General features: G+C 34.8%; 1 protein-coding gene across 1 annotated transcript; it reads right to left on the reverse strand.

The window, feature by feature from the left end:
- Positions 1-4,760: 4,760 nt before the first annotated feature.
- Positions 4,761-20,902, reverse strand: LOC149514742 (uncharacterized). The gene is given in 8 exon segments (XM_089744246.1): positions 4,761-4,817; positions 5,537-5,586; positions 14,101-14,233; positions 14,772-16,168; positions 16,171-17,389; positions 17,971-18,825; positions 19,453-20,388; positions 20,390-20,902. Coding segments are annotated over 8 exon segments (5,160 nt in total).
- Between the last annotated feature and the right edge of the window lie 3,100 nt (positions 20,903-24,002).

Here is a 24,002-nt window from a genome sequence, read left to right on the forward strand (position 1 = left end):
TTAGAATATAGTAAGGCTCTTGGGTTAATTTCACTATTAAGATGTTCTGAAAAGCTTGGCTTAGCAGATCAAATATGGAGATAGTTAAAAGGTTTTCTCTTAACCTTTCTTTGAAATATAAGTGCTTTTCCTTTTCTTTCAGAACAGATAATGAACTTTTGTGCTCATTATGCCTATCACCAAAAGCTAATTAAACTTTTATTAACCAATACATTAACACATTTTTTAATGGCCAATTTCCCCATTATTCACCATTAATCATATTTAATACATTAACATTTTTTATAATTATCAATTTCATCATTTTTATTATTCAATATTCAAGATATGTAACTCTTATTCTTGAAACTTATAAATAAGAGTTTTCACATTTCATTGAGGGATTTTTAGGAAACTTTTGACAAACTTACTCAGTTCTCTTTGCAATTTTCTCTTTTTAAATCCTTTGCTCAGTCTCATTCTATTCTTTCCTTAGCCTTGCTTCACCACCTACCTCCACCTATTGTTGCACTCAATACTTTAGGGTCTACTCCGATATTTCTTTCTGTTGTAGCCTTTCACATCCTGTTTTACTTGTTCGCAACACTTTTTCACCTCAACAAGGAACCCTTTTACACATATCCATATTTCATATTGGCTACTTGAGTTGAAGATAGTGAACTCACCAATTCATCTATGTTTTCAGATTGATTTTCTCGCGTGAATAGCTTGTAAACTTCATTCTTATTCTTGAAAAAAGTACTTGAAATTGTTCAACAGAAAATTGCAACTCCAATATAAAAAAGCATAATTAGAAAAGAATAACACCATATAGGTGCTTATCACAAGGTGGAAAATAAAAATGGCATGCACAATAGTAACGATTTTTGTAAATAATATTCCTACTAGAGTACATTGGAGGCGGTTATGGAAAGTGTTTCAGAATCATGGCAAAGTTGTTGATATGTTTTTGCGTTTGAAGAAAAGCTGGAGTGGAACAAGATATGGCTTTATACAATTTGGGAACATGGATCGTGGATGGAGCAATAAGAGCCAATAAAAGATTGAATGGTGCATGGTTATTGGATTGCCAAATAAGGGTGAATTTGGCAAAGTACAATAGGAGAGCAAAATACCGGAGAAAAGTAAGAACATAAGGGTGCTAGGGTTTTGGGAGAACAGAAATGACAAACTTTGAAAGGAAAAATGAGAGGCAAAGTCATAGGGAAGTTAAAGGTATAGAAGTTGAATCTACAAGAAAGGGTGAGGGTGGAACTAAAATGTGAGAAACATATGCTTAGGTACTGTTTAATGATTTAAAAAGTCAGTCTGATGTCAGAAGTAGGGTCAGGTGGAAATTGAGGGCCATCAAAAATCGCAGTGAAGGAATGTCACAAGGCAAAAATGGGCAATGGGCTAGTGGAGAACAAAGCCCCGCATAGATTGAAGAAGTGTTTGGTGGGGATAACAAGAGGGTACTATGAGACATGTGGATTGATGGAGAATTTCATAATGCAAGGGGTATTTAATATAAGTGTAAAAAAGATCTCTGGAAGGCAATTCCTCGTTGAATTTGAGAATGAAGAAACAAAGAAACCTATGAAAGGTTTTAAGTGGTAGTGGTTGAAGGAATGCTTTGTGGAGATCGTGGAATGGTCTGAACTTGTGGCGATGAAATAAATAGTTACTTGAGTAGTATGCTATAGAGTCCCCTTACATGTTTAGAACTAGACAACTTTAATGAATATTGCAAATTTATGGGGCGATCTTGTATGCATGGATGGTAAGACACTGCAGTATGAAGATTTTAACAAAGGCGCGACGATGGTTATGATGATCAGATTGACAAGATAGATGAAACCATGAAGTTATATTGTAATGGCAGAAAGTTTTGAATTGTTGTAACAAAAGTAGAGTAGGAGCTTGTATCTATATTTCATTGCTACCCTAAGAATTTCAATGACAGCAAAAGTAACGCGGTTAGGCAACACACTGAATTTGATTCCTGCGATAGTTTAATGGGGTTGGAAGATGAATAGGCGGAGGAAGACATGAAAGGTGGTGACAGGGACGATGAAATGAATGTGACAAGTGGGATTGGGGTAGCAGCATTTGAGAATTGCTCCTTGACCTGTGGGAAAAGGTGACATGGAAGCTGACAATGCTGAGTTAATTGAGTTAGAAAAAGATAATTTGAATGATGACAACCTGGCATATAAGAGTGTAAGGGATTCAAAAGCAGGAGGGGCGCTTTCACATTAAGCTACTATGGAAAAAATGGCTGAATTAGAATATTTAGGTGGGTCCAATAAAATAGATGATTTTAGGCTGAGAGGTGGGAAAAGGCCCTATGAAGGCCCAGACAATATTGGAGCTATTAAGGGAGGTGAAAATGATAATGGATTGGATTTTGATGGGCTTGAGGAAGAGATGAATTGTTTGAGCCCTCAAAGGAAATTGGAAATGCTGAAGAGAGTGATCAAGGAATAGTGCTGATAAAGAAAATTGACAGAAAAAGAAGAAAAGCAAAAAGCTTATGGGAAATTGATGAAGCTCTCTCTATCAAAAGTCAAACTAAAAGGAAGAAAGACAAAGAATGTGATCTCAAAAGCACTAGACGAAGAGGTTATTGCAAATGCCTCTTTGTCAGATGGGGATTTTTGCTATAGGGGACAAGTGCTAGCATTAAAGGAGGCCAAATTGACTTGGAAAATTGGCAAATTGCTAGGAATGACGGCAAGCTGTAGGAAAGAGGTGGTTATTGGAAAGTTAAGAGAGCTGGATTCCGTCAGTCAGTAAAAGGTAGGTGGCATGCGGTTCTAATTTCTCTTATTATATGATATTAAGGTGGAAAGGTTTTCTGGGTAAGACGTGTAGTTATGAAAATCCTATCGTGCAATGTTCATGGATTGGGTAGTTTAACAAAAAAGGTTATACTCAGAAGAATGGTGAATCTGCATATAACAAATATGGTGCTAATACAGTAGACAAAATTGGATGATGTCTCTGATAATGTGATTAAGGGAATTTGGCCTGATGATGACTATTACTAGTGTTTTTTCAATGGCAAAAGAGGGTTCGGATGGTTTGTTGATGATTTGGGATGCATATGAGTTTGCAGAGAAAAGGCTTGATTGCAGGAGAAATTTGATGTTTGTTGAAGAATACCGGATGAGAAGCAACTTCAAGTGCGTTGTATGCAATATTTATGCGCCTGGTGATAGTGGGGCAAAGAAAAAAAATATGGGAAAAGGTTCTAGAGTGTATGGATATAGTGAAAAGGGCATGATGTGTGGCGGGTGAGTGATTTTAACATTGTTAGATAACCAACTGAAAGGATGGGTTGCGTGTCTAATGAGGTTGGCATTATTGAATTTAACGAGTTTATTGATGTAAGTGAACTTATTGACCTCCTTCTCAATAGGAAGCATTTTACCTGGTTTGGAGTTAGCAATAAAAAAAGTAGAATTGACAGATTTTTAGTTCGACCAGAGTGGATTATTAAGTTCACAAACCTCTGCTAAAGGGGTGAAAGAAGATCTGTCTCAGATCATGTTCCTTTGTTGCTTCAGTCAAAGATAGTTAACTTGAGGCCTCAGCCTTTCAAGTTCATGAATTGTGGGATGATGAAAGATGGATTTTTTCAAAATATTGAAAGGGAATGGAAGAATATGAATATCAAGGGAAGGGTGGGTTATTGCCTTGTCAAAAAGTTTAATCTTCTAAAAACTTTTTTAAAGAATTGAAATCATTACGAATTTGGTGATGTTAATGAGAAGATTGTAAGGTTAGAGAAGAAAGTTGAAATGTTGGATGATATTGGAAATGGTAAGTAATTAGAGGATGAGGAAAGGAGAAAGACTAGACAGGATCTTTGGGACGTATGGAGGCAAAAGGTAGCAATGTAGAGGCAAAAGTCTAGAGCACTATGGCTGAAGGAGGGTGATAGAAATACGAAGTTTTTCCATTATAAAGCAAAATACAGAGCCGAAAGGAATCTTATTCCAGGTTTTTTAGAAATGGACAATAGGCATCAAATCTGAGAGAAGTGAAAAAGATGGTGTTTGAATTCTGTAGGAAGCATTTCTAAATAAGCGGATGGGAAGGCTTTGTGAACTTTTCTCACCCACTCAAAAGGATGTCCTTGGAGGAGGTGGAAGCATTGGAAAGGCCATTTGCAATGGAGGAAATGAAAGAAGTGGTTTGGGATGGTGAAGGGGATAAGGCGCTTGTGACGACTTCAACTTTAGCTTTTATAAGAAGGGTTGGCAAATAGTCAAAGATGATGTGATGAAGTTCATGGTGGATTTTCATAGGAGTTGAAGGTTAGAAAAAGGAATAAATTCCTCTTTGATCTCTTTAATCCCTAAGGTAAACAATCAAATGGCATTGAATCATTATAGACCCATATTGCCTATTAACTCCCTATATAAGATTTTGGCAAAAGTCTTATCAAGGAGACTAAAAGGAGTTATAGGTAAACTGGTTAGCGACACGTAATGTGCATTTGTGGCGGGAAGATAGATCACGGATGGTGTTCTCTTCGCAAATGAGGTGATTCATTTGTTAAAGCAAGAAAATGTGTGTACAAAGAGGGATCATTGTGAAACTGGATTTTGAGAAAGAATACGACAGTGTTATGAGTGTTTTTGGATCGGGTGATGGAGAGGATGGGTTTTGGGAGGATTTGAAAAAATTGGATTTGAGAATGTATTTCAACGGCAAGGGTAGTAGTGTTGGTTAATGGCTCTCTTACAAATCAGTTTCATATGGAAAGCAGGTTACGTGATCCATTGTCCCCTTTCATATTCATCCTCATCACAGAAACTCTGCACGTGCTGTTAATGCAAGCGGAAAACAAGTCGCTAATAAAGGGTATTCCTTTCTCTTCTAATGCTTTCACTATTTCTCATTTGTAGTTTGCAGATGACACTATTCTATTTTTGGAGGCATTGAAGATGTAGAAAACGTCAGGAAAATTATGAAATATTTTGAGTTGATGTCTGGATTAAGGTTAAATTGTGAAAAGTGCTATACGGTTTCCTATGGGAGTGACGATCTATTAGTGGATAGTATGGCTCACAAGTTTTGATATGCTAAAGGCAATTTTCTACTAAAATACCTAGGAATTCCTCTGGGGTAAACCCACACGGACTGTCTATATGGGAACCTGTGCTTAAGAAGTTTTAGAAGAAATTAGCAATGTGGAAAAGAAAGTTCCTTTCGTTTGGGGGATGAGTTACTCTAATCACAGAAACTCTGCATATGCTGTTAATGCAAGCGAAAAACAAGTCGCTAATAAAGGGTATTCCCTTCTCTTCTAATGCTTTCACTATTTCTTATTTGTAGTTTGCAGATGACACTATTCTATTTTTGGAGGCCGACATTGAGGATGTAAAAAATGTCAGGAAAATTATGAAATATTTTGAGTTGATGTCTGGATTAAGGTTGAATTATGAAAAGTGCTATACGGTTTCCTATGGGGAGTGACGATCTATTAGTGGATGGTATGGCTCACAAATTTGGTTGTGCTAAGGGCAATTTTCCACTAAAATACCTGGGAATTCCTCTGGGGTAAAACCCAAACAGAACTGTCTATATGGGAACCTGTGCTCAAGAAGTTTCAGAAGTTGGCAATGTGGAAAAGAAAGTTCCTTTGGTTTGGGGGACGAGTTACTCTAATTAATTTGATGGTATCATGCCTCCCTATTTATTATAAGCCCATCTTCAAAGTGCCGGTCAGAATAATTAATAAGATAGACAAGATTAGAAGAAACTTCCTTTGGAGGGAAGTGACTCCCAGAAGAAAATGTCGAAGTCTAGTTGGGGTAGAGTGTCGGCTTAGGAAAGCAAGGAGTTGGGTATACAAGATTTGCAGCTAAAAAATTTTGCATTGCTGGCATAGTGGTGGTGGAGATATGCAAATGAACAAAATTCTCTACGGTGGAAAGTGGTGGTGGTGAAATATGGTGAGAATGTTCAAACTTGGATTCCTGATGGCATGAAACTGAAGAAAACATCGATGGCTTGGAGGGACATAGTGGGTCTACAATCAAAGCAGCCTGTAAATAAATATATTGGAATAGGGGTGTGCAGGTGGCTGGTAGGAAGTGGACGGGATGTATTGTTCTAGCTCGATAAGTAGTGCTGCGATAAGTCTTTGATGGAATGTTTCCAGAGGTTGTTTCGGATCACATTTGATAAATATGCAAAGATAGCTGATTGACTTACGTAAACAATCTAACAGTAAATAAAAGAACCCAATTCAAAACAGTCTTCTGAGGGCAGTACAATAAATGAATTAAGATTGAATGGTAAATGGATACATAAGAAACCTCGAGTAATACAAGAATTTTGTACCATATAGACCATTGTAATCAAAGTTGTGGAAAAAGCCTTTAAAATCAATTTATTGCAGTATATAAATATAAATATAAATATATATATATAAATGGTAACTTCAAAAGTATTAATATTGATCGATTTAAATATTTTTATAAATTTTTAAATTAATAAATTTATCGTTAAATATATATTTTTATTAATTTATTTAAACTTAATTTAAGTAAACTATAATTAAAAAATAGTGTTTGAGAAATTAAACTACCTAAAAATTTAAAATGTTAATTCTAAAAGTAGTAAAAGCGATTTATTAAAATATCTTTAGTAAAATTTTTATGTAATTTAATTTAAATAATTTTTTTATTATTAGATTTTTTTTTAAATATAATCAGAGTAAAAAGTACTAACATTGATTAATTAAACCCTTAATTAAATTTTAGTTTTAAAAATATTGAAAGTGATTAATTAAAATATTATTAATAATTTTTTATAAATTTAATTTAAATGACTTTTTTTTATTATTAAATCTTTTTTTTATAAGTAGAATTTTCACATCAGATGAAAATATAAATAAAACAATATTAAAACTTAACGTGCATAGGAATAAAATAATTAACGTTTGTTTACTTAGTTGTTGTAAAAACAATTGTATATGTAATTTATGTTGATAAATAAATTTACTAAAAATAATCATAATTAAGTCATTTAAGCATATTTGCTTTTTTTTATAAAATTTTTGCCTTTCAATTTTTTTGTTTTAATATATTAACTATATATGTATGATAATGATTTTACTATTTATATGTTTTATGAGTTCATCATTTGATCATTAATAACATAATTAAATCTTGTTAGTCCCTTAAAATAATTTTTTAATATATCATTCTTACACTTTAGTCTAACATTTATAATTAATTTTTCTTTTTTATTTTTTCCTTTAGAATTTTATAGTTGTGATTCCCATAAAAAAAAAAAAACCTAATATCAAATCAAATACAAATTAGTTGCTTCTCCTTCATCAATAATTAGCACTATGTGATTAATTAAACTTTAATTAGACTTTTTTTTTGTAGAATTAAATAATTCAGGAGTTGATGGAACTACCAAAAGTTTAAGATTAGATCTTGTCAAATTGTCATAAGAATTGTTCCCTTTAATTAGAATAATATTAATTTAACTTTTTTTTCAACTTTTATCTTAGTATGCTCATATATGATTAATTTATCTCTCAAAATTTTTTAATATTTTTCAATTATATTAAGTTGTTCGCCTTTTTTGGTCATTTAGGTGGTTAAACTATTTAACATGAATTATTTTAAGTAAAAAATTATCAAGTGGTTAAACTATTTAACATGAATTATTTTAAGTAAAAAATTATCAAGTGAGGTAAAGTTAATTATTTTTGTTGAATTCTTTAAAGTGTGACAAAATTTATTGGAATTATCTTTTAAATATATTTATATTAAAGTTATATTCATTTATAAAAATTTATATTATTAATGCTGAAAATGATATAATTATAAATTATATACGTATTATATAACAAGTTTGTTATTCTTATAATTGAAAATTTCATAATAAAATGTGATAAGCGCCAAAGTTAGGAATTTATTTTATTATTATTATTTTTTAAAATTATGTATTTGAATTTCTTTTATAATAAAAATTTATTTAAAATAAAAAATTTTAAATAAAAGAAAATTTAAGCTTTTAATTAATAGAACATACAATTATATTCAATTGATAGAAGTATTAATGGAAGATTATCTTAAACAAAAAAATAAGACAAAAGATTGATTGATTAAGCATAATTCCATTTTTTTCATATGATAAGGAAGGTTAGGGATATATGAAGTTCAATGAAAAAAATACAAATGTATTGGTTTCAAATTTTTTTAGGATTAATATGAAATTTTTTTATTTTGAAAAATATTATGTACCTCTTTATTTTTTTTTATGTCAGTTGAAGAATATTTATTGTTGTATTAAAAATTTTAAAGTTATCATATTAGGTAATATTTATTCAACAGAACTGAAATTCATCGAATAATTATCATTAATATATTTAATATAAAAATTATTATAAATTATAATTTAACTTAACTTAAAAGTGATTTAAAGGAATTCATTAGTAAAATTCATTTGATAAATCTTTATTTAATTGTATATTTTATATTTAAATCATTTTGAATTTTGACTTTTTAATTTCGAGTTACATTTTAGACTTAAGATCAACAATTAATTAGATTGTGTTAAGTTTTATCATTTATTTTTATTCATGGTGTATTAAATTATTCATTTATACAACTGAGTAAATTTGACTCAATAATTGGTGTATATTTCTTTTTATTTAAAAAAATAGAGTCAAATTGTCCAAAATTCAAATAAAAAAAGTATACTCAATTACTTAGAATATGGTAATTTTATTTTAGAAATACTTTTAAAATTAATTAATTAATTAATTAATTCAATCATAAAAACAATAAAAATAAGACGTTGAAGACGAAGGAAAAAAACTTAAATAAATAACTTTTAAATTGTTAGGAAAGATAAATAAAAAATATTAGATTTTGATTGAATTACTATTTCAATTCGGATTTTAGTTATATTTAATTATTTCAGATTTTAAATAACTACTAAATTATTGACTTTTAAAATCAATTAAAATAGAGTCAAATTAGTTTATATTTATAATTATGTGTATTATATTATTTTTAATTAAATTAAATTTTAAAATAAGTAAATTTTATTTATACTCAATTCGAGCTTTGAATAGTTTCAAATTTGAAATGATTAATCTATATTATTTTAGCTATATTTTTGTGATACTGATAATAAATTTCAAAATAAAATGAGAACACAACACAATAAAAATTTAAGTGCAAAAATGATGGAGACACTAATAAATTTTAGACGAAAATCTTTATGTCTAAGTCTTGCTCAAATTAAAGGATAAATCTTCATTTGAGGATTTTAAAATTTGTATGGCAAAAATGTTAATCTAGATCAATGAGTTCATAATCATTCATTTATTGATTAAGTTGGCGTTATATGGGTTGAGAGAAACAATTCAAATATTTCATTTAAAAGAGATATCATAGTTCATACTCATTTAGGAAGATAACATAAGTTAAATATTATTTAAATTGTTATTACCTCTTACAATATTCTTTGCTCTTTTCAAAAAGAAAAGTTGATTGGCATCAAAATATATATATACACATGTCGTAACGGTTTTGAGACCGTTAGACGTAAAAACGAGTTGTTTTAAAATTGAGAAAGAAAAAAAAAAAAAAAAAAGGGAGTCGCCACCAATCTTTATTAGGGTGTGATTGGCCACCCAAAAGTTTATCTTTTTAATAAAACTATAAAAACGGGTTGTTTAAAGTTTATCAAAAAGATATATTTCAGTCTACAAAAAATCAGGTTGGGTCCGGGAGTCGGTTACACGTGAGGAAGGATTAGCACCCCCACAACGTCCATAAATTGGTACCATTCAACTATGCGCTATTTTCAATATCGGATAAAAATGGTTTTAATTTGAAATTTAACATTAATTTCCTTTATTTAAAAAAAATATTCTTTTTTTTTTGCTAAAATTTTTATTTAGGAATATTGAGAAAATCTTTAAGTTAAAGAATTATCTTAAAATTCTCCAACATCTAGGCAGAATTTAAAGTAACCATTTTCGCTTAAGATTTAACACAACAATCCTTAAAATGAAATAACACTCTTTACAGAAAATTGTTGGTGACTCTCCAACATCTAGGCAGAGTACCATGAGTAAATTAAAGAGAGAATAATGCAGACAATTATTGATGATAATACGATAACGTATGTATGCTAATGAATATCATGTAAAATGAAATGCAATTTAAGAGTTGGATTCTTAAATATAATGAGATCACCTCAACTCTCCAACATCTAGGCAGAGCTTAGGTGCGACTGTTTATATTTAAGATCCCAATTTTATTATACTTTTTATTTATTAATCTTATTTTTAATAAAATGCAATTTAAGAGTTGGATTCTTAAATATAATGAGACCACCCCGACTCTCCAACATCTAGGCAGAGCTTAGGTGCGACTGTTTATATTTAAAATCCCAATTTTATTATACTTTTTTTATTTATTAATCTTATTATTAATATGAATTATGAACTCGTGTGAAAAGACTTAATGAAGTAAAATTTCCTAAATACTCCATCATCTAGGCGGCATTCGGGAACAAATTGCTTCCAATAGAATTTTCACACGTGTCCTTAGGATTTTTCGGACTTTGGACTTCAAGGATTTTGGATTTCGAGCGGTTTTGGATTTAATGGATTTTGGATTTTTAAGGGTTTTAAAAACCTAGGATTAAGAAATAGCGCTTAAGGTTTCGTTTTTAAGAAAATACGAACATCTCTAAAAATCTCCAACATCTAGACGGATTTTTGAAGCAAGTTCGATTTTAATAATTTTTGAAAATTAATTAAAAATTTCTTATGTTTATTTATTATTAACAATAATTCCCCAACATCTAGGCAGAATTATTGTTCTAGAAAAATATTTTTATTCCCTCCAACATCTAGGCAGGGAAAATTATTATTATTATTTTAAAGCATTTTAATATATTTTAATTATTGTTTGTTTTTAATTTTATTATTATTAAAACGATTAAACAATTATTCTAACAAATTTATAAATTTATCATGCAAAAATATAAAAATATATTTAAAATAACAAAAAATAATAATAATAATAAAAAAAATTAGAAAAAAAAAATTTTTTTTTTACCTAAACCGGATCGGTCAACGGTCCGGTCAACGCTGGTCCGGGCGGTCTGACCGGTTCGGCGGTTGGATCGGCGGTTCGGGCTATATGACCGGTTCGGCGGTCAGATCGGCGGTCCGGGCGATCTGACCGGTTCAGTCCGGTCCACTGCGGTTCGTATGAATCGGTTCAAGGCTGGCTGGAACGGGTCATTGGGTCGGGTTGCGCGGATCTCGGGTCGGGTTCGGGTCAACGCGTTGATCCTTCTTTGGTTAAAATGGCGTCGTTTTGGGTTTTATTGAAACGACGTCGTTTTGGCCAATGATAATTTATATAAAAGTCAAAATTATTTTTTTTTCGTCATTTTTTTCGATCTTCAGAAAAAAAAAGAAGCCCCTTTTTTTTCTTCTCTCTTCTTCTTCAACCGCACGCCGGCCGGTCGTCGGTACCGCCGTCGTTCGCCGGTCGTCGTCTCCGATGGTCGGAAAAACCCCAAAATTCTCTCACGAACTCTTCTCGACCCCCTGAGCACAGATCTGACCTCCTTTTCACCGAAAACGACCTTGATTCGCGTAGATCGGGTTTTGAAGTTTTCGGTTTTTCTTCTCTCTTTTTTTTTCGGTGAAACTGATGATTTCTTGGCTTTTGCAGGTGGCTCGGCGCTGAGGTTCCTCGCCTACGGCGAGGACTGTGTTATTTTTTTGGTTTTTGTTTTCGTTTCTGTAGATTTTTTTTTTTGGCCGTTCTTTTTTGGTCCTTCCCTCTTTTTCCCTCTGGTTTGCAAGCTCTATTTATAGAGCTTGTTTGAGATTCAAATTTCAGATTTTCTGGGATTCGAAAATCATACCTACCGTCCGTGATTGGTGGCTTGTCAGAAGGCCGGTTGGGTAGTTGGTCGGACCAGTTCGGCGCCGTACCAACCCCTTGACTTTTATCTTATTTTCATTTTTTTTTGTTTGTTTTGTTTGTTTTTGTTTTTTTGTTTGTTTTGTTAAATATTATTATTAAAAATCAAACGGTAGACCCGGACAAAACCGGTGTCTACAGCTGCCCCTCTTTGCACATTACTGAGAATCAGGAATAGGGCAAAGACAAAGACAACGATTTTGTCCGAAAGTGAATTCTCTTGGAAAAGCTCCTCTCAGCAGAGGCTCAACGACTTTAAAATCTCATCTTAAAAAGCTCATCTCAGCAGAGGCTCCACAACTTTAAAATTCTCATGAAAAAAGTTCCTCTCAGCAGAGGCTCAACAACTTTAAAATCTCATCTGGAAAAGCTCCTCTTCAACTGAGGCTCCACAACTTTAAAATTCTCATCTGAAAAAGCTCCTCTGCTCTCAGCAGAAGCTCAACAACTTTAAAATTCTTTCTTGAAAAAGCTCCTCTCAACAGAGGCTCCACAACTTTAAAATTTCATTTTTGAAAAGCTCCTCTGCTCTCAGCAGAGGCTCAACAACTTTAAAATTCTTTCTTGAAAAAGCTCCTCTCAACAGAGGCTCCACAACTTTAAAATTTCATTTTGGAAAAGCTCCTCTCAACAGAGGCTCCACAACTTTAAAATTCTTTCTTGAAAAAGCTCCTCTCAACAGAGGCTCAACAACTTTAAAATTCTTTCTTGAAAAAGCTCCTCTCAGCAGAGGCTCAACAACTTTAAAATTTCTTCTTGAAAAAGCTCATCTCAACAGAGGTTCCACAACTTTAAAATTTCTTCTTGAAAAAGCTCCTCTCAACAGAGGCTCCACAACTTTAAAATTATTTCTTGAAAAAGCTCCTCTCAACAGAGGCTCCACAACTTTAAAAATCTCATCTGAAAAAGCTCCTCTCAACAGAGGCTCCACTCCACAACTTTAAAAATCTCATCTGAAAAAGCTCCTCTCAACAGAGGCTCAACAACTTTAAAAATCTCATTTGTTTTCAAATTTGAGTTTTCATCCTTGAACAAGTAAATTCCTCTCTTTTGAATTCCTTTGTTTGATCATTATCTTTACCAAAATCTTATTTTTTTCATTAAGAAAAGGAAAATTTCTATCTTTGCTACAACTTCTCATGGATGCATGTACTGAGTGCTCATGATGCAATGCATGTAATGCAATCAAAATCGTTCATTGTAGTAAAAAGGTTCTCAAAATCTCTCACTTTCAGCTTCTTTTATCCAAATTCTTATATGACCAATCTGTCTTCAACATCTGACCATAATATTTTTTTTCTTCAAAAGTCTGCAACCTCAATGTCTTGTCATGCTTTTCTCATCCTTTTTCATTCGCCTTTGTCAACGTTAAAAGTAATGCTGAGATCTTTCATGTTTGTTTTTCTTTTCATCATTTTAAGTTCAAGACAAATAAAATGCAATCACACATTTCTCTGATGGATAAAAAATATCAAATAAGGATAAAGGAAAGGATAGGCATTATTTCAAATGAAGGATAATGTATTTCTTATGGCTGATAACAAGTGTATGTCAAAGTGTTTGAATTGAAATAAAGGTGTTAAAAGAATGATCACAAGATAATCATGAACAAAATATTCTCAGATTTTTTCTCTAAAACTAAATCAGATGACTTCCTTGATTATTCAGAGTTCATCAAACTACACTTGCCCCTGCATTGTGAGATCTTTTCTTGATGATGCTTTTACTTCACATCTAAGCCGCCTTTTCAGGTTTTCAACTTAGATAAGTCATCATTTTTTTCTTTTTTTCTTTTTTTTTAAGCAAAATATTTCTTCACAACATCTGAATTTATTGGGGCAGGCAAATCACCTCCGTCCATTTCTGTCAAAATCAATGCCCCGCCAAAAAAAGCCTTTTTCACCACATACGGGCCTTTCCAATTTGGTGTCCATTTCCCCCGATTATCATGTTGATTTGGAAGGAATCTTTTTAGCACTAAGTCTCCTTCCCTAAAGCAACGGGGACGAGTTTTCTTGTCATGTGCTCTCATCATCCTCTTTTGATATAATTGACCATGACAAAGTGCTGACAGTCTTTTCTCTTCGATAAGGTTTAACTGCTCGTAGCGATTTCGGACCCATTCTGCTTCCTCTAACTCCACTTCCATCAGGACCCTCAGTGAGGGAATTTCCACTTCGACTGGTAGCACAGCTTCCATACCATATACCAAAGAGAACGGTGTGGCTCCAGTAGACGTTCTGACTGATGTTCTATAAGCATGCAAGGCAAAAGATAACTTCTCATGCCAATCTTTGTAAGTTTCAGTCATTTTCTCCAGGATTCTCTTGATATTCTTATTCGCAGCCTCCACTGCCCCATTCATTTTTGGACGATATGGTGTCGAATTACGATGGCGGATCTTGAACTGAGTGCATACTTCATTCATCATTTTGTTGTTCAAGTTTTTGGCATTATCAGAAATAATTGTCTCCAGAAGCCCATATCTGCATATTATCTCTCTTTTCATGAACTTACATACCACAGATCGGGTCACGCTAGCATATGATGCAGCCTCTACCATTTGGTGAAGTAATCAATCATCACAAAAATGAATCTATGCCCATTCGAAGCTTTTGGAGTGATGGGACCAATGACATCCATGCCCCACATTGAGAATGGCCAGGGAGGAGCTAAAACATGTAATGTTGATGGTGGAGCATGAATCTTGTCAGCATAAATCTGACATTTATGACATCTCCTAGCATAATCAATACAGTCACTCTCCATTGTCAATCAATAATAGCCAACCCTCATAATTTGTCTAGCCATCATATGACCATTTGCATGTGCCCCACAAACTCCATCATGCACTTCTTTAATAATCTTCTTTGCTTCAGCTGCATTTACACATCTTAAGAGCACTTGATCTCGACCTCTTTTGTAAAGGATATCTCCGTCAATGAAGAAATTCATAGCCAATCTTCTAATAGTCCTCTTATCATTTTCAGTTGCATGTTCTGGGTATTGCTGGCTTTTAATGTATTGCATGATATCATGATACCATGGCTTTCCATCAATTTCTTTTTCAACACTTGAGCAATGTGCTGGTACATCTTTCACATCCAGCTTAATGGGTTGGATTTCAGTATTTGCATCTATTTTGATCATTGCAGCTAGAGTAGCCAGTGCATCAGCAATTTGGTTTTCCTCTCTAGGTAGATGCTCAAACTGAACTTCTTTAAATTGCTTGACCAACTCAGAGATGTATTTATGGTATCGAATCAACTTAGAGTCTCTTGTTTCCCATTCACCTCGTAACTGATAGATGACTAAAGCTGAATCTCCAAACACATTTAACACTTTGATCTTCTTTTCAATTGCTGCTTGTAAACCCATAACACAGGCCTCATATTCAGCCACATTGTTTGTGCAATTAAAATTCAATCTGGCTGTGATGGGGTAATAGTGTCCATCAGGAGATATCAAAATTGCCCCAATACCATGACCCAAAGCATTAGCAGCTCCATCAAAATACATCCTCCATGATTTTTCAACAGGTTTATTTTCTTCAATGGCCATCACATCCTCATCAGGAAAATCTAATTTCATTGGCTCATAATCTTCGACTGCACGATCAGCAAGGAATTCAGCTATTGCACTCCCTTTAATAGCTTTTTGAGTCACGTAAATGATATCATATTCTGAAAGCATAACTTGCCATCTTGCTATTCTTCCTGTCAATGAGGGCTTTTCGAAGATATACTTAATAGGATCCAACTTTGCTATGAGCCAAGTAGTGTGATAAAGCATGTATTGTCTAAGCCTTCGAGCTGTCCAGGTTAATGCACAACACATCTTCTCTAATGGTGAATACTTTGACTCATAATCAGTGAACTTCTTGCTCAAGTAGTAAATTGCTCGTTCTTTCTTATCAGTTTCATCTCTTTGCCCCAGCACACACCTCATTGAATTTTCATGCACTGTCAAGTACAAAATCAAAGGTTTTCCTGGCATTGGTGGCACCAACACAAGTGGATTTGACAAGTATTCTTTGATCTTATCAAAAGCTTCTTGGCATTCATCATTCCATTCTCCAGGATCATGTTTTTTGAGAAGCTTAAAAATAGGATCACACTTATAAGTGAGTTGAGAGATGAAGCGAGCAATATAATTTAATCTCCCTAAGAAACCTCGCACTTCTTTTGAGTATGAGGAGGAGATAAGTTTTGAATGGCTTGTATCTTATCTGGATCAACTTCAATTCCTTTTTCACTGACTACAAAGCCTAATAATTTTCCTGATTTGGCTCCAAATGTACATTTGGCAGGATTCAACTTCAACTGAAACCTTCTCAACCTGTCGAACAGCTTTTTGAGACTGACTATATGATCTTTTCCTTCACGAGATTTTGCAATCATATCATCTACATACACTTCTATCTCTTTATGCATCATGTCATGAAAAAGAGTCACCATTGCTCTTTGATAAGTAGCACCAGCATTTTTCAACCCAAAAGGCATGACTTTGTAACAGAATGTTCCCCACATGGTCATAAATGTAGTTTTCTCCATATCATCTCGAGCCATCTTGATCTGATTATAGCCTGAGAAACCATCCATAAAGGAAAATGTGGAGTGCCTAGCAGTATTATCCACTAGAGTATCGATGTGAGGTAAAGGAAAGTTATCCTTAGGGCTTGCTCTATTCAAATCTCGATAATCAACACACATTCTCACTTTTCCATCTTTCTTAGGAACTGGCACTATGTTGGCTACCCATTCAGGATATTTTGCCACTTCTAAAAATCCAGCATCGAATTGTTTCTTCACTTCCTCTTTAATTTTCAGCAGCATCTCTGGTTTCATGCGCCTTAGCTTTTGCTGCATCGGCTTACATCCTGGTTTTAAAGGTAACTTGTGCTCTACAATATCAGTGCTTAGTCCTGGCATATCCTGGTAAGTCCATGCGAACACATCTACATATTCTCGTAGCAGCTCTTCTAGCTTCTGTCTTTCAGCTAGTAAAAGAGATGTACCAACTTTGACCTCTCTTTTATTCTCACCATCTCCCAAATTTACTGATTCAGTAATTTTTTGGTGGGGTTCAATTGGCTTATCTTCATGTTCTATTAATTTTAACAAATCAAGAGGCAGTGTATAGTTATCTGAATCTTCCTCACTATCAAGTTCATCAACATGAATTAAATTTTCAAAATCAAATCCGAGATTAATGCCATGATTATCCTCATGTTCATTGTTTGAGAGCCTGCAAAAGGGTAATATGGAGAGAATATTGGCACACAAAAATGGAATGGCAAGAAAATGTAGGAAAGAAAAGGATGAAAGGTAAAACGAAGATAAAAATGACAGAAAAAATACGGATGCATCTTCTAAGTCTTTTATTAAAATGACAAACATAAACACACCATAAAAGATCTCCTAATACTCGTAGAAAGTAATTAGAGATTTTAAGTTTCACATTACTTTTCCAAAGTTTTAAAGGCAACAGGTAGCTCTGTAACTTTCCAATTATCCAACTCAAAATCTGAAGGACAAGGGTACACGAATAGCTCTTCACTTCGACTCTTCTTTTCTCCATCATCCACCATTTGAATGGCCAGCTCTGAAAATTTTTCCATGAATCCTGCACTTGGGGCTCTCGGTAAATCTGAATAAATGTATCATCCCGAGTGAAAAGAATCATAAAGGTAAGGAATGACTATCGGCTCTGACTCCAGCTCATATCCCTTAAGATTAGCTATCCTCTTATCTCTTTTCTCATTCATCATTCTTACTCTGTCCCCTCTTGTTGGCTTATATCCCAAGCCAAACCTGTCTCTCTTTTCATATATGGCCGATGGCTTCGTAATTCCTTGCAGGTTCTTCCCAAGTCCGACTTCAGGTCGTCATCCCATCTTGGTAAGCTGTTTGACTACCATTTTAGTAGTCGCAGATAAGTGTGGTGAATATAATTTAGATCCTTCAGCTATATATGTTACATTGGCAATCTCGAAAGATCTATAAGAACATTCTAAAGCTTCATCTGCTGATTCCACATAAGGAGTATTTATCGGTTGAGTTACCAATAAATCTTCTTCTCCTGCCACACATGTTAGCTTCCCTTCAACAATAAATTTAACTTTTTGATGTAATGAGGATGGGACAGCACCTGCCATATGGATCCACGGTCTACCCAATAAATAACTATATGAAGGAGAGATGTCCATAACTTGAAATTTCACGTTGAAAGTACATGGGCCAATCTGTAATGGCACTTCTATATCTCCCAACACTTCTCTTCTGGTTCCATCAAAGGCTCTCACTATCATATGACTAGGTTTCATATAAGATCCATCAACAGGGAGTTTTGCCAGAGTAGTCGCAGGTATAACATTGATGGATGAGCCATTATCAATCAAAACTTTAGCCATTATATGACTTTTACATTTCACAGTAATGTGAAGAGCCCTGGTACTTCCTCTACCTTCAGGAGGAATCTCTTCATCACTGAAAGAGATATAGTTTGAAATCGTCAGATTGCCAACAAGCTGTTCCACATATTCAACAGAAGCATTGTGAGACACATATGCTTGATTTAACACTTTCAGCAAAGCATTACGGTGTGACTCTGAACTGAGCAATAATGACAATAGCGAAATTCTAGCTGGCATCTTGTTAAGCTGTTCTACCATGCTATACTCGCTATGTTTTATTAACTTTAAAAATTCACCTGCTTCACTTTCAGATACTGACTTCTGCCATTCTTTTTCTAGGGTTGTGTCAAGATCACTATGACTTTCATTTTCTTCTCCTACCTTGGCTTTTTCCTTTCTAGCTTTTTCTAGAGCTTCTGGGGTATAACACCTCCCACTTCGAGTTATGCCTCCTACACCCGTTATGTTGGCAGTATCTGGGTTGACTACGACATTATAATCGTACTTCCAAGGTACTGCTTTATCATTCTGATATGAAAAAGGGCCAAAAACTTTAATTGTCACCACTGGTCGAGAGACAGGTTTTTCTAGCTTCGATGTTGGCTTTTCATCATAATAGATAGTTACTGGTCTACGTCCAAACTTATACTTTGAATCAATGGTAGACACTTTCACCAACTCTTCTCTCTCTTGGTAAAACTCTATTCGACCTTCATCCATCAATTTTTGCACTTCTTGACGGAATTGGTGACAGTTTTCAATAGAATGCCCCAGAGCACCTCTGTGATAATGGCAGCTTTCAGTTGAGTTAACCGTTTCAGAGTAATTTTGAGGTTCTATCGACTTCAGCATGTCAGCTTTGACCAAGGTTTCAAACACTTTAGCCATATGAGTTTTGACCTCTTCTATTCTTCTTTTCACGTAACTTGTTTGCCCATCAATCAAAGCATTTATTGATGGTCTGGTATGATTTGGTAGAGGGTTTCCATTGACATTTGGAGTCCCTTGTTGGCTGGTATCAAAATTTAATACTCCTTCATTGATTAACCCCTACACTTTATGCTTCAAAGCAATACAATGCTCAGTGGAATGACCTGGATTCCCATAATGATAATCACAATGTGCATTGGGGTCATACCATTTGGGAAACGAAGGTTTCAAAGGTTCAATAATAACAGGAGCAAGCAGATGTTTTTCAACAAGTCGAGGATACAAATCTGTGTACGTCATGGGAATTGGGTCAAAATGAGGTCTTTCTCGATTGTTATTATTCTGTGAGTTTCTTTGATTACTGTTTGGGTAGGTTGGTCGAGTAAATGGTCGAGCTGGAGGTGCTGGGGTGTAATTGGATGGTTGAAGGCTAAAACTTGATCTGGGTAACGATTGTTGGGGGGCTCGGTAATGGTATGGTTGTTGAGAGATTTGGTTTATGGTAGAGTAGTAATGGGGGTGTGGGTTATATGAAACAAAAGGATGGTGTGGGGGATTTGTGTGAGTGACAACATGTGCCTCCTGCTCTTTCTTCCTTAATGTAGCTATCTTCTTTTCAGACCCTTCAATTTTACCACTTTTGATAGCATTTTCTATCATCTCCCCTGAAATTACCATGTCAGAGAAGTTTTTCGTGGCATTTCCCACCAATCTGTCATAATACGGGGCCTTCAGTGTATTGACGAATAGCACGGTTATCTCTTTTTCAGTCAGTGGTGGTTGTACTTGGGCTGCTGCATCTCTCCATCGATGTGCGTATTCTTTGAAGGTTTCCGTCAACTTTTTCTCTATATTTTGTAATGACAGTCTATCAGGGGCTGTATCCAAGACGTGCTTATACTGAGCAAGAAAAACTTTGGCCAAGTTTTTCCATGAACTGATCTTATTTCGATCTAATTGCACGTACCATTTAGCTGTTGAACCAGTCAAACTATCCTGAAAACAGTGTATCAATAGTTTGTCATTATGGGTATAACCCGTCATCTTTCTACAAAAACATGGTGATATGAGCAGATGGACACTTTGTCCCATCGTATTTTTCAAAATCTGGGGTCTTAAATTTTGGTGGGATAACCAAGTCAGGCACTAGGCTAAGCTCGTTGGCGTCAATAACCCCATAAGTGTCATTACCTTCAACCGCTTTAAGCCTCTCTTCAAGCTGGTCATATTTATCTTGAATTTTTGAATTTATAATAGGTTCTGACATTTCGTGAGACTTCTCTTGCTCAACAGGGTCGTCAAGATTTGGTACCATGATGGGATCGACTGGGATGGGTCCCGAATTGGCATTCAAGTGGGTCGGCTGCTGATTTGCAGAATGATTGACATAGGGGTACGGCTGCGCACTTGGTGGTGGTATGTGTATACCCCGAGGAACTTGAATCTGAACTTGAGGTGGAGTGAATCCCGGAGGGTATAATGGCTCTTCCACATTAACCTCATCTCCTGTTCTAGATACACCAGCGACTCTTTTTCCTTTCATTGATCTAATCAACAGTTGTCTTAATTCAGCCATTTGTGCTTCAATTCTTTATTGTATTTCTATCACTCTTTCTTGTATCTCCTCCTGTACCCTTTCGACCCTTTCGACCCTTTCAAACCTAGCTGTATTCTCTTCTGCCATGGCTCGAGTCTGGGAACGAGTATTATATCTATGTGAAATTGACGGGTTGTGGTTCCTTGGCTTTGCTATCCTTGAACCTTAGTTTATCAACCACGAATTAGATCGCATGATATAATGTCGTTGATATTATTGTTAGTATAAAAATGCATGCATGAAATGAATGAAATGCAAATTAGGGTATTATCTTGGATCGATCGAAACAAAAAGAAACTTTCATTAACCATGGGAGTCTTTACACATCATCCAATCATTCTTGCATTAAAGCCATAAAAACATTTGATTTGAGCATATTGCTCCCTAGCTTCATGAAAAAAGTGCAATAATCTTTGACTGTGGCCTTGGGTTGGTACAATCTCTCGTTCCAGTGCTTTCGCCTTTTCAACCATGTTGCCTGCTTTTTGAACAGCCTTGTAGATTTGAGCAGTCAGGTGTTCGATGTATTGCTGCCTCCCTAAACTTTCTGCTCTCCACATCTCTCGAGCATCTACCTTCATATTACAAGTGCGAGCCTAATAATCTTCTCTATCTTGCCACTCAGTCAAAATCTCATTTATGTGCCTCTGATTGCTTGTCAATTGAAGCTCCAAACTCATTAATTCATGCTCTAAGGCTTTTTTCTTGCTTTGTAAATCAGAGTTCTTGCTTTGTTCCCTCATTAGCTCAGCTTTTAGCTTTTCACTTTCTCTTTGGTGCCTTGTTACCTTTTCAGAAGCCCCTGAAAGTTTTTCCTTCCATTCATGTTGCTATTTGGTGAGTGTGAAGATCATTTTTTTGTTCTCTCGAGCTCTGTTCTTCCAATATTCCACCATGTCTCGTAGTTCTTCCACATCCTTCTTGGATCCCTTCAAAGGTCTACTATCCAACCTTAATTTCTTATTTTCTTGATGCAAATCTTGCAGATCCTCTTTCAATACTTTTCGTTCTTTAGTCAACTTCTGTACTACATCATTTTTCATCATCAAATCATATCTTAATTGGTTAACTTGATCCATCATAGCCACCCTTTCTTTCTTTAACCTTTTCTTTTCAATCTCAAACTCTCGTTGAGCGATCTCAAGAGTCGACATTACCGATACTGAAACAGGAGCCAACAACTTCTCTGAAACATCAGCTGGTAGAGGCCTAATTTCGTTAACTCTTTTCATCCTCCACGCAAGGTAACCTTCAGCAACATTATCAGCGAGTCTAGCTGGGCTCATTCGGTTGACCTGCTTCCATGCTTTGATGATTTCACGAACCCTTCTCATATAACCGGGTGTTCCATAATCAAACTCGAGTGAACCAAGCCTATGAGTCATAGGGATGAACTGTCGTGAATCATATTGTCTTTGAACCATAAGGGGCGCGTAACTCACTGCCCCCCATATTCCTAACAGAGGTACCCATGACTCGTCTCCACAACTATATAAGATAGCCATCGGAAGCATCCATGGTGCCCTCCATGTTACATCTTCGCTAGTGAGCTTTAAAAAGAATGCCAACCACTGACTTTTTGTCCAATCTTTTCTCCATTCTTTAGTCATAAACTCCTTGATAGGACTGAAATGCACGGAGAATGGTCGAAACGATGTCTTCTCTTTTCCCTAAAAATGGCTTCTGAGCCAGATAAATAGTAACTGAGCACACCCCATAAATCGTCCTTCACCCTTTCTTCGACAAAAATTAAGTGATCTAATAGTTTCTGCCAAAATAGTTGGTGAAGGGTTAATACCTTTATCTAATTGCTCAAAGAAATCAACCACTGATGCTTCTATATGTCCTAAAACCTTAGGGAATATCATCAATCCATAGATGGCCAAAGCAAACACATCCGACCCCTGATCGGTATCAATATACTTTCTTATGTACTCGAGCAGAAAAGCTGATGGAATGATGTCAACCCTATTTTTCTCTTTCTTGTGCTTGTCTATCTCTTCAACCTCCACTTGCATGATCTTGGCTAATTTTTTTCTATATCCAGTGGTCTTATGCTCTTTCCAATAGATCTTGTCTTGATTGGTAGACTCTATCCGGAGTAAAGAAGAATATTCTTCGATCGTGGGAGCCAAGTCTTCTTGGTTGAATACAAAGCATCGATAAGATGGATCCCAGAACTGTATTGCGGCTCTCATTAGCTGTTCATCAACCTTCACAGACATAAGCAGTGCCACATCCCCGTATTTCTTGGAAAAAGATTCTTTTTTCTCCATTCTCCACTACTTCCAAATGGCTTCCAATTCTGATATATTATTCTGACTGAGATCCACATGTACTGACTGTAGTAGCACCGATATGTGACCCTCAACTAAGCAATCTCCTTCTTTCCTCTGAATACCTTCTGAATGGCTCTTGACCTCTAAGTAGCTCTTACACACAGATGACATCCTTTAGGTTTTTTGAAAGTTTTTTTTTTTTTGATTGGTCCAAAACAATACCTTTTTAAAAATGGTACCTATATGATGCATGTAACAAAATTGAAGACAATAAAACAAATCAATAATGTAAATAAAACAAATAAATAAAACTGAGTAAATGAATGAACAAGCATAACAGAATATACATAGTGTCCTAATTTAGGTAATCTTTTCACAAAAGGGACAGTATGGCTCTATCCTAAAGTTGGACTTTACGGCTCATTATATGCTGGGTTAAGATTTGCATGTCTAAAGGTTCCCAGACTATTCCTCACATCATCGTCCATTATAGACTAGTAAGGCTCCCCGATCCTCACCCATTACAGGCTACTAACGGAACGGGTTCAATCTGAGTGAAAGTGTTTCGCTAGCAAATGCGGAGGTTATCACCTCACGAGAGCGTAGCTACTTCACTTCCTCCTAAAAGGACGGAGCCCGGGTATAGAGCTCATGTATGCAAGTGAATATGCAAAATGTGTGCAAGGTAATAAATCAAAAACCAAAATCAAAATGAAGTAATAACTAGCACATAATTTATTTCATTTATTAACATGACTGTTTTCAGGAAAAAAAAATTAAAATAAAAGAAATTACATTAA

This window comes from Durio zibethinus, chromosome 15 (genome assembly GCF_047325235.1).
Source record: "Durio zibethinus cultivar Kanyao isolate XHJ-2024 chromosome 15, ASM4732523v1, whole genome shotgun sequence".
In the NCBI taxonomy this organism is placed as follows: Eukaryota; Viridiplantae; Streptophyta; class Magnoliopsida; order Malvales; family Malvaceae; genus Durio; species Durio zibethinus.